This window comes from Salmo salar, chromosome ssa09 (assembly GCF_905237065.1).
Source record: "Salmo salar chromosome ssa09, Ssal_v3.1, whole genome shotgun sequence".
NCBI classification, from domain to species: Eukaryota; Metazoa; Chordata; class Actinopteri; order Salmoniformes; family Salmonidae; genus Salmo; species Salmo salar.
In genome coordinates this window covers 112,515,214-112,527,608 of record NC_059450.1, presented here as the reverse complement: position 1 = coordinate 112,527,608, position 12,395 = coordinate 112,515,214, and the positions used below count along the sequence as shown (strand labels likewise).

General features: G+C 45.8%; 1 protein-coding gene across 1 annotated transcript in view; it reads right to left on the bottom strand.

The window, feature by feature from the left end:
* rsrc1 (arginine/serine-rich coiled-coil 1) overlaps positions 1-12,395 on the bottom strand; it is a 191,930-nt gene that overhangs the window by 70,813 nt on the left and 108,722 nt on the right. The window contains 1 exon segment of the mRNA NM_001140733.1: positions 10,505-10,556. Coding sequence (NP_001134205.1) covers positions 10,505-10,556 — 52 coding nt within the window.

Genomic DNA, 12,395 nt, shown 5'->3' with positions numbered 1-12,395 from the left:
GTGTGTGTGTGTGTGTGTCTTGCTACTGCTTCGCCACCTATTTTGGTTTCAATCGCAAATCACCAAAGGGGAGTAGGGGACTCCCAACTTTCCCATTTAAAGACCTGTCTGCTTAACGCACGTGTCCACGCGCACACATTCGCGCACACACACACACACAGGCTGTGAAAGACTGTGTTAGTGTTCCAACTATAGCTAGCTATACCACTAGCAGTGAGGTACGGCCGCTGCCAAGTTCACCACTCTCCTCTGAAGAGATCTTAAGGAGTGTTTGTTTTCTCTGTCATCAATGGTTCCAATAGAGAAAAAAAGGTTTTTATGACCTTTAACCCCACTGGGTCCTTAGTGGGTGTTCTGCAAACACGAACTATTGATGAGGGGCTAAGGAGGGACTAGCGAGCAGAAGTTTATTTGAGTGGAAGCTGATAGCTGCGTCCCAAATGGCACACATCAGGCTCTGGTCAAAAGTAGTGCACTATGTGAGTAGGGTGCCATTTAGGACGCAAGCCTTAATGCAGCAGAGGAGCTGATATATCAGGGAGGACAAGTGTCGAAGTGTACATGGATGTGTTGGTGTGCATGTGTCTATGCGCATGTCTTAGAGTGAGAGGGAGATATTACTTGATTGTTTGCCTGTACGAGTCCATGCCTGTGCATCTGTGTATGATGTACACGCATGTGTACGTCATGTGCGTATGTGTGTTTGTGTACACGTACACATATGGGTCTCTCTATAACCTAGGGTACAGTGAGGATTTCCTACACCGGACAACTTGTTAAAGCTGTTGATAAGTGTTTTTTTCATGTCATCACATTAAGATATAAGGGGGCTCATATCTATAGTCAATAAAATTCACAACTTTATCATGGTTGGTGTCTTGACAGATTGTTCAAAATCATGTGACATAAAACATTATTTTTATGGCAGAGTAAGTTGTCACTACCATAAAACACTAAGAATGCTGGATCTAGCTGTCAGACAGTTTTTTATATAGAGATCTCACGATTGCTGTGTAACATTTTCTGTCTCCTTATGTTACGGGGTGAAAACACTTTTCATGGGTATGCAAATCCCAAATAATAAATGCGATTGGAAAATCGACTGCTTCAAACCGAAAGTCACCATAACTTGATACTTAAAACTGAAATTGATACTGTCATTAATGTGGTTCTTCAATAATTATGCATAATACTTGTGTCCAGTTATTTACGGTTGATATTTTCACACATCATCATCTGATCCAGCAAGGAATTTTTCGAATTACAGTCAAGTGATGAACAGCTGTTGTGATATTGCATCGCATGCGCGGACACCCCAAGTGCTGGAAAAAAGGTGTTAGTGAGAAATGTCCAGAATATGTTGGTGTCTCATTCGTTACGCTGTTGAAGACAGTTGTGCCTGGATCCACGTTGGATCGAACATCCCTAGCCAACTGATGTTGACCATCTGTTGTTCTCCTCTTGATTTACAGCAGGGTCACATTGGATTTAACAGGGAACGTGTCAAAGTAACGTGTTCATGTTTTCATGCCTCGGATTGGACACCAAGTCTAGGATAAACTACTGCACAACACCCAACGCTATTCCTATGACAACAAATTACAGTACATAGCCTAGTGTGCTTATTCACAACATGACACATACATTTTGTTTTCCATGGCACACCTGCAATTTGGCTCGAAGTAAACTACTTGAACTTGAATTTCAAGTACTGGAATATGCCTACCTTGAAAATCAGACATTTCCTCAATTTGGTGCTTGAAAAGTCCTTGTAATAATTGTTGTCAATTTATAAGTCCTCCTGCTCCCTTATAATTATCTGTGATACGTTTTTGATACGTTTTTGTGAGCGATGGTCACTTTTGTTTGTTTCCTACCATTTCAATTGAAGGGTGTTGCGCTACTCTGTTGCGGTAAAACCACGTGTGGTTATGATGAGGACGACAACATCGAATGTTGGCTACAACTTGGCTTTCCATAGAAATCCTTCCATTTAAAAAAGTAACCTGTTTTTTGGTCACTTTGTCATTATAAAAACAGGGATGGTGAGATTAATGTCACTACTATTCATGGCTTTATTACGTGTGCCTGCGTCGGCCACATAAGCTTCAGAAAAATGGCCATGCATGCATCCAATCTATTTAGGCAATGTCCATATTATTCTCACATATTTTAGAACGCAATGCTAATTTGAATATCAATGCATTGGCAAGGCCTAAAAAAACGCATTGTTTTTAAAGTGGTAATGGATAACTTTTTTGGACTTTCTGCATGCATTTTTGGGGGAGGGTTCTATATTAGGCCCTATACGTACAATTATATAAATTGTACAATTATATAACATTGAGGTCCTTGAAAATTACAATAAAGTGCTTGAAAAAGTCCCTGAAATTCATTGAATTTGACATGCCAATGTCTGAATGAACCCTGCTTAAAGGACATATATTCACTTTTATTCCTCTAAGTACACATGTGGAACTGCATCAAAATCCTTTTTCAATTTTGTTTCAAACTATTTTGAAATGTTTATCCCGATGTCACACATTGGCCCCATTATTTACCCATATAAGACCCATATGTGTGTTCACGTGCATGTGTGTATTGGTGTGTCTTTCAGAAGGAGTATTGACAGCCACTCTGGGTGGAGAGTAGAATAGAGAGAAGAGGGGAGTGAGCAACAGAAGGCCATCTGAAGGCCTAATGTTGACACTGGGGATTAGTGGGCAAAGACACAGACACAGGGGAGAAATATTACGCCGCACAGGGCATATGTGGGAACCTGGCTGTCACTCTCACTCTCACACACACACACACACACACACACACACACACACACACACACACACACACACACACACACACACACACATACTTGCACGTGTACAAAAACGCACATAACGCGACTATCGGGCACACGTGCGCACATACACACACACATTGTTTTTGAGAAAAAATAAATCCTCTGAATCTTGAATTGATTAGATTAGTGTGTGTGTCTGTGTGCGCGTGATTGAGAGGGGAATAGCCGAAAAAACAAGGGGTGTGGATGAAGTCCCCCCCCAGCCCAATGCTCAGGCCAGGCAGGAAGTGACCCATAAACATATCTTTCCAGCTCTTTCATAGGGGGCCAGTGTTGCCCCCCTACTACCCACCTCCTGGCCCTCCCTTACCACCCCCCAGGCCCCAGTGAGCATTAAGCGCGCCAGCGGCCCAGCCGAGAGCGCTCATTACAGGCCCACAGAGCCCACAGAGCTCCCACTCAACAAAGGCCTGAGAGGCTTTAGCCAGGGGATGATCTGCTTTCTACTGACTAGAGAGAGTCCTGGAGTCCATCGAGTGACAAAGAGAGACGCAGAGGGGAGGATGGGGGGAGGAGGGAGGAGGGAGGGAGAGTGAGCGGGTGGCTTTAAGGATCTCTGGGGAGGCAGGAGGGAGAGAGAGAGAGAGAGAGCGAAAGACTGGCGGGCGCTCAGAGAGGAGAGGAGGAAAGGAGGAGAGAGCAGGGGCTTATGTGACGGTGGGCAGGCGACGACGTCAGGACATTAACATTCACAAACCTCCAACATCTGCTCTACCACACTCACTGGAACAAAGACAGAGAGCGAGCGATGGAGGGAGAGAAAAGGAGAGGGAGGGAGGGAGCGAGAGAGAGAGCGAGAGAGAGATGGGAGGAAACAGAGTGAGAGAAACAAGTTGAGAGAAAGACAATGAGAGAGATGGCATATACAGAAGAATGAGAGGGTGAGAACGGGAGATGGTTCATTTTTGGACTCTGTCATCATCTTGCATGTGCTTCCCTATCAATTAGAGTATCCACTCAGCGGCTAAAAGGGTGAATGGAGTAGAGACAACAGATGCTCCTAATGTAGTGACAAATTCATAAACACACACACACACACACACACACACACACACACACACACACACACACACACACACACACACACACACACACACACACACACACACACACACACACACACACACACACACACAAATGCACGCATGCAAGTACAAACACACACACATGAATGGCTCACATGCACGCACAGACACAGACACACACAGTGTAAACAGTGAGTTAATGGAATGGGTGAGGACAGGCCATGCTCATTACACTGACATTATAATTACAAGGGCTAGCTTCTGGTGATCAGTCAGGGCCTGCAGTGCAGATGGTCCCTAGAATAGTCCATGTTTAGTGTGTGTTGTGTTGGTGTTGGTGTGTGTGTGTGTGTGTGTGTGTGTGTGTGTGTGTGTGTGTGTGTGTGTGTGTGTGTGTGTGTGTGTGTGTGTGTGTGTGCATGTGTACATTACACCAAATTCACCAGACCACACCTAAATAGTAGGATCCATCCTTACCTCAGCCTCCATAATATATCTGTGTCCCACCTGGCACCCCACTCCACAAAATGGGGAAAAAGTAAAGGGGTCTGAATACTTTCCGAATGCATAAGGAATTATGCATTCGGAAAGTATTCAGACCACTTCACTTTTTCCCCATTTTGTTACGTTACAGCCTTATTTTAAAATGCATTAAATGAATGTTTCTCTCTCATCAATCTATAAACAATACCCCCTAATGACAAAGAAAAAACTGTTAAAAAAAAACGGAAATATCACATTTACATAATTCAGACCCTTTACTCAGTAGTTTGTTGAATCACCTTTGGTAGCGATTACAGCCTCGAATCTTCTTGGGTATGACGCTACAAGCTTGGTGAGTTTCTCCCATTCATCTCTGCAGATCCTCTCAAGCTCTGTCAGGTTGAATGGGGAGCGTCGCTGCACATCTATTTTCAGGTCCCTCCAGAGATGTTTGATCAGGTTCAAGACACGGCTCTGGCTGGGCGACTCAAGGACATTCAGAGACTTGTCCCGAAGCCACTCCTGTGTTGTCTTGGCTGTGTGCTTCGGGTTGTTGTCCTGTTGGAAGGTGAACCTTCACCCCAGTCTGAGGTCCTGAGTGCTCTGGAGCAGATTTTCATCAATGATCTCTCTGTACTTTGCTCCGTTCATCTTTCCCTCGATCCTGACTAGTCTCCCAGTCCCTGCTGCTGAAAAACATCCCCACAGCATGATGCTGCCACCACCATGCTTCACTGTAGGGATGGTGGCAAGTTCCTCCAGACGTGACGCATGGCATTCAGGCCAAAGAGTTCAATCTTGGTTTCATCAGACCAGAGAATCTTGTTTCTCATGGTCAGAGAGTCTTTAGGTGCCTTTTGGCAAACTCCAAGCGGGCTGTCATGTGCCTTTTACTGAGGAGTGGCTTCCGTCTGGCCACTCTACCATAAAGGCCTGATGGGTGGAGTGCTGCAGAGATGGTTGTCCTTCTGGACGACCCTCCCACTGTCTGCCGAATTCTTTCTCTCTGCTCTTGTTTTCCTTAATAGGATGTCGGTGGGCGGAGCTGTGAGGGTCGTCAGATAAATGGGACACACCTGGGCTCGGGTGTCTCCCGAGGATAAATCCACCTTCCCCCATACATCGAGGAGGCTCTCTGCATGCAGACACACCGTTCGGTTTTTGTTGTGGCATTTTGAGGCTTCTTTGTGTTTGTTTATTTTGGCACCCCTCATTATCACCATCTATGCATGCATCGACTCACTTACACTACTGGCTACACACACCATTGTCATTTGTATACAGGTTACTTTATTTAATAAATATATTTCTGTTATTTCTTTATCTCCACGTTGTCTCTCTCTTTGTTACGGGCTATGAGCCGGTTCGTAACACATCTCCACAGAGGAACTTTGGACCTCTGTCACCTCCCTGACCAAGGCCCTTCTCCCCCGATTGCTCAGTTTGGCCGAGTGGCCAGCTCTAGGATGAGTCTTGGGGTATCCAAACTAATTCCATTTAAGAATGATGGAGGCCACTGTGTTTTTGGGGACCTTCAATGCTGCAGAAATGTTTTAGTACCCTTCCCCAGATCTGTGTCTCGATACAATCCTGTCTTTGAGCTCAACGGACAATTCCTTCAACCTCATGGCTTGGTTTTTGCTCTGACATGTACTGTCAACTGTGGGACCTTATATAGACTGGTGTGTTCCTATCATGTCCAATCAATTGAATTTACCTCAGGTGGACTCCAATCAAGTTGTAGAAACATCTCAAGGATGATCAATGGAAACAGGATGCACCTGATCTCAATTTCGAGTCTCTTAGCAAAGGGTCTGAATACTTATGGAAATAAGGTATTTAAACATTTTCTTTAATACATTTATATATTTAATACTTTGTCATTATGGGGTATTGTGTGTAGATTTTATTTAATCCATTTTAGAATAAGGCAGTAACATAACTAAATGTCAAGGGGTCTGAATACTTTCCGAATGCACTGTATATAGGGAATAGGGTGATATTGGAACGTAATACCAACTCATTGCAATTCCTCCATGGCATGAACCAGAGTCTAATTGATGTTTAAATCCTTTGAAGGGCGGGTGTTCAGTCACAGCTAATACACCACTGGACATCCTCAATACTGGGACCCAGCTGGGCCTGGAGATGGGATGATAAGCAGGATAGGGCCTGAATGGCTAGTCCAACTCCACGCACCGCACACCTGTACCGCACATGCACGAACGCACATGTCTCCCCCCCCACACACACACATAAACACACTTGCCCAGCTGTGTGTCATCCCTCTCTGACCTGAGGGGAAGTGGAACGCCCATTGGATCAGCAGTGCAGGTGTCAGAACTGGCCCTACCTCAAGAGAAACTGTGTGTCCCAAATGGCACCCTATTCCCTATATAGTGCACTACTAAAGAAATAGGGTGCCTATAGGCCCTGGTCAAAAGTCGTGCACTATATAGGAGAACAGGTTGCCGTTTGAGACGCAACCACTGCCTTGGTGAGAAGGCCTGGGAAGGAATGGAGGGAAACACAGCCTAAAGCCAAGCATGGCCCAGCTCACAGGATAACCACCAGTTAGACGGACAGAGAGAGAAAGGGGGGGAACGAGAAAAAAATAGTAAATTAAAGAGAAGAGAGAGAGAGCCAAGATCCTGCCCAAATCTGCCGAGGCGTCAGAGGAATGACGGCAACATTAGAATGTCGACTAAAAGAGTGCCGCGGCCGGCTTCCTTTCTACTGGGTCATACAAGGCTTATTACGGATGTGGTTCTGTGGAGAGAAGAGGAAAGCCAGAGACACGGTGGGTGCATTAAACACGCTGTGTGTGTGCGCATCTGGCCGTCTGTTATCTGCTCTGCTGCCCAGAGGTGAACTGCACTTAAACCCAGGGTTCTTTTATGACGGCCCGCTGGCATTAGCAGTACATTAGTATTGCCTGGGGGGGGTGTAGGCTGGAGGTCGTGAGTCTGTAATAATGTGCACATAAGCTCACACACGGACTATAGCCTCTCTCCCAGACAGAGACAGGCATCATTATTAGCACACGGTCATGCAGGCGAGGCCAGGGAGACGATAGGAGCCTGCTATCCACTGATACTCAGGAGTAACGTTCACGTCCAGTCACACTCACCCTATGATCTACACACACAATCACCACACAACGTTATGGGGCTGGAATGATGATGATGATGACATTAAAGTAAATACTATGGATTAGAGTAAATACATTTCACAAAAGAGTATAAAGAAGACAGAGTTTTCCCCTTCCTGACGAAGGAATAAGAAAAACTCCTGGCCCTCCGTAAAAGACACTTGCGGACTCTTTTCCAGGCAAAGATTCAGCCTGGTCCAAGACTCACGGACATGATCTAATGAGTACGCGTTTTACAGGGGGACAAGTCTTCATCTGTGTCTGGGAGAAAGCTAACTAATTCAGCCTTACTAGCCTATGACCACCAGAGTAGTGTTTCAAAATTCCCAGAAATACCAGTTGGAAGATTGCTGGAATTAGAATGCAATGACCAGGAGATCTGGGAATTATCCAATTAGGATTTCTGAAAAACATGGTTAAAAGTAGTGCACTATCAGACAGACAGGTTGTGTTGCCGTGTCAGTATCCATATTAACTCCATATTAACCACAGGCCTCTGATCAGCAGCAGTGACAGTGCCATATAAACACAAATTACTCAACTCCAGACACTCAACACAGCAGCACCATTCATATCCAACGGAAATTAGGAAAACATGGAGAGACTGGGAAGGCTGGCCAGCATTCATCCTCTCGCTCTCTCTTTCACTCGTTTCCTTGCCTTCTCTCTCTTCCCCTCGTTTCCTTCCTCTCTCTTCCCCTCGTTTCCTTCCTCTCTTCCTTCCTCTCTCGCTTCCTTCCTCTCTCTTCCCCTCGTTTCCTTCCTCTCTCTTCCCTCCTTTCTTCCTCTCTCTTTCCCTCGTTTCCTTCCTCTCTCTTTCCCTCGTTTCCTTCCTCTCTCTTTCCCTCGTCTCTTTCCCTCGTTTCCTTCCTCTCTCTTTCCCTCGTTTCTTTCCCTCGTTTCCTTCCTCTCTCTTTCCCTCGTTTCTTTCCCTCGTTTCCTTCCTCTCTCTTCCCCTCGTTTCCTTCCTCTCTCTTCCCTCCTTTCTTCCTCTCTCTCTTTCCCTCGTTTCCTTCCTCTCTCTTTCCCTCGTTTCCTTTCCCTCGTTTCCTTCCTCTCTCTTTCCCTCGTTTCTTTCCCTCGTTTCCTTCCTCTCTCTTTCCCTCGTTTCTTTCCCTCGTTTCTTCCTCTCTCTTCCCCTCGTTTCCTTCCTCTCTCTTCCCTCCTTTCTTCCTCTCTCTTTCCCTCGTTTCCTGCCTCTATCTTCCCTCTCTTTCCCTCCTTTCCTTCCTCTCTCTTTCCCTCGTTTCTTTCCCTCGTTTCCTTCCTCTCTCTTTCCCTCGTTTCTTTCCCTCGTTTCCTTCCTCTCTCTTTCCCTCGTTTCCTTCCTCTCTCTTTCCCTCGTTTCTTTCCCTCGTTTCCTTCCTCCCTCTTTCCCTCGTTTCCTTCCTCTCTTTCCCTCGTTTCCTTCCTCTCTTTCCCTCGTTTCCTTCCTCTCTCTTTCCCTCGTTTCCTTCCTCTCTTTCCCTCGTTTCCTTCCTCTCTTTCTCTCGTTTCCTTCCTCTCTCTTCCCCTCGTTTCCTTCCTCTCTCTTCCCTCCTTTCTTCCTCTCTCTTTCCCTCGTTTCCTGCCTCTATCTTTCCCTCGTTTCTTTCCCTCGTTTCCTTCCTCTCTCTTTCCCTCGTTTCCTTCCTCTCTCTTTCCCTCGTTTCTCCTTTTCCTTCCTCTCTCTTTCCCTCGTTTCCTTCCTCTCTCTTTCCCCTTCTTTCCTCGTTTCCTTCCTCCCTCTTTCCCTCGTTTCCTTCCTCTCTTTCCCTCGTTTCCTTCCTCTCTTTCCCTCGTTTCCTTCCTCTCTCTTTCCCTCGTTTCCTTCCTCTCTTTCCCTCGTTTCCTTCCTCTCTTTCCCTCGTTTCCTTCCTCTCTTTCCCTCGTTTCCTTCCTCTCTTTCTCTCGTTTCCTTCCTCTCTCTTCACCTCGTTTCCTTCCTCCCTCTTTCCCTCGTTTACTTCCTCCCTCTTTCTCCTCGTTTCCTTCCTCACTCTTTCCCTCGTTTCCTTCCTCACTCTTTCCCTCATTTCCTTCCTCTCTCTTTCCCTCGTTTCCTTCCTCTCTCTTTACCTCATTTCCTTCCTGTCTCTTTCCCTCGTTCCCTTCCTCTCTCTTTCCCTCGTTTCCTTGCACTCTGTCTCTCAATCTTTCTTCCTGCCTCTATTCCTCCTCTCTTTCTCACTCCCTCCTCATCTCTCCTCTCTCTACCGCCCTTTCTCACCTCCCACTCTCCCTATTAAGTGTGATGTCACAAGTTCCACTAGGTTGTGTGTGTGTATGTGTCTGTCTGTATGGGACTTGGATGTTTAGGATGTCTTTCACAGGCCTGTGCAGCAGAGAGGGGTGGGTGGTTCTGAAATGATGCATGGCTGTTGGGGCCTTTCATATGTTTCCTGTGACACACACACACAAACCTAATTGCACGCACGCACGCACGCACGCACACACGCACACGCACACACACACACACTCCCTCAAATAAAAAAACATGGGGCCTGAGAGCCAGGCCTGACTGTAAACACGTCGCGGTGATTTCCCTCTGCGCAATTTCAGCCCGTCACATCTGGTTCACAATATGACTCCTCAAAATACAGAGTGTAATGTACACACAGCTCAGATGATGAAATATGACTTATGCGTGTTTGAAAGGCGCTCGCCTACAGGAAGAACATGGGCCGGAAGTAGTGGAGACTGGGGAGGCTAGAGTGAGTGAGTAAGTGAGTGAGTGAGTGACGCATTGGAAAGAATTTACAAAAAAACAGAGCAAACTAGAACGCTATTTGGCCCTAAACAAGGGGGGGGGGCAGAATGAAAAAGTGTGAATGTATGTACTCAAGACGCTCGGGTTAATAGCGTCTGCTAAATTACCAAAAAGGATAAAAGTATTGCTGTGTACATTTGAAGAGGTAATTATCTGCGCATTATCCTCGATACAGGACAGGGTGTAAGGACTGTACTAGGGTCTGTGTAAGGACTGTACTAGGATCAGCCACTAACCTGCAGCCTGGAGCACCAGCTGGAGTCGAGCCCTGGCCTGTTCTGCAGGTGTCTGCAAGAGAGAAGAGAAAAAAAACTTTAGAATCACACTGGATAGCTTTAACACTGCTATAATTTATTGTGTTTATTCGTTACTATAATTTGTTAATACATTTTTCAATTAATACAGGAAAAAAGATTTTGTGTGTTTTTTTTCTTCCTGTGTCTGAAACATATTCTCTGGTGTGAACATTTAATACTTAACTAGCCTTATGTATAAATAGCTTTTTTTCAGTTATGTGGTTATTACTTATTTGGAGTACAATGATTACACCCCTATGGCCCTTGGAACTTGACGGAGGAGCGTTTATTGTGGGTTTCAGACGAGAGTCAACAGAACAGCACACTGGGGGCAGAGCATCTGCAGCAACACCAAATAAAAAGCACTTTTCTCTCTCTGAAAAGCGACGCACTCAAGGGGTATGAAAGGAAAGATGAAAGAAAAGCGCCAGTAACAAGTCTTTCGAGAGAAGAAAAACAGAGCACATTTAAGTGGGAGATAGAAAAGAGTCATGCTAGTTCTGTCCTGTAGTGGGTGTGTGGGTGTGAATTTGAACATGTGAGTATACATGTGGGAGCATGGGTGTGCTTGCGTATGCATAGGTGTGTGTGTATGTGTGTATGTGTGTGTGCTTACTGCTTTGACAGCTGTATCGGGAGGCGGGCTGAGCAGCGTTTTGACATGCCTCAAAGGGCCGGGTGTAATTCCAATATCTCTGCTATTAGATTTGAGGAGTCTTAATTGTCAAGGAAGAATGATAGTCATCGGGGTGAAAGCGTTATAAAGCCCGGCCCGTCGCTTCAGATTGCTCTCTGGGAAGCAAGGTGCGGTCTCGTTCTACTGCAAGCCACGCACGCGCACACAAACAGACACAAACACAAACACAACCCACACACACACACACACACACACACACACACACACACACACACACACAGGATGTGTAGGATTAGAGGAGAAATTAAATGCTAATGGGATGAAATTTGAATGTGGTGCCTGGGAGTATCATTTAGCGGGCGAGGGAGGTGCGGGCCCCACCGCTGACAGCCCGCCATGCATTCTCCTCATCTCGCATAAATTTGATTTATCAAACTGTAAACTTGTCACTTTGTAAAAACGTCACTTTTCGTGGCAGCCGGGAAAATATAATGACCCCCTTTAATGTAAAAGTGTCACTCGGCTATGTCTTAGATGACAAACACGTCAACCCCCCCCCACCCCCACCCCATCTCTTGATATAAAGAAACTTGATATTCCCCACCTTTTAAAAAACATGGGTTAGTCTCCGAGTGGGTCTTTGAGAGTGGCGGGGTGCAGGGTTTTGTTCCCGTTGGTGGAGGTGACAGTGCGGATCAAACTCAGTAGGACTGGGGACTGTCAGACAGCTGTAATTATCAATCAGACTGGGAGAGATGACTGAGTGGCAGGAGAACACCCAGGGCCCAAACATACACACAAGGGCGCCCACCCGCCCGCCCACCCACCCACCCACATGGACCGTGACGATACCAGTATTGCAATATTTCTTCCATGGCAAAAAATTTCAACACAAAGCAGACCAAACTCTTTGGTCCTTTAAAAACCTGCTGTATATAAAATATTGTGTGCTATAGCTTGGGAAATAAATAAAATGTGACTCTGGATGACAACATAATGTTTGTTTCCAACATTAGGGCTGTTTTCCTAAAGAAGTTAAGTCCACTTCGTGTTTTGTTTCCTTGCCACAACACTAACAAGTACCCCCCCACCATCCAGTGCAACAGTGATTACAATAACACTTCCTCGTGATGCATAACGACCAGTCGGCAGAAACATCACAGAGCTTAAGTTGTCCTGGATAATAATGGTGTA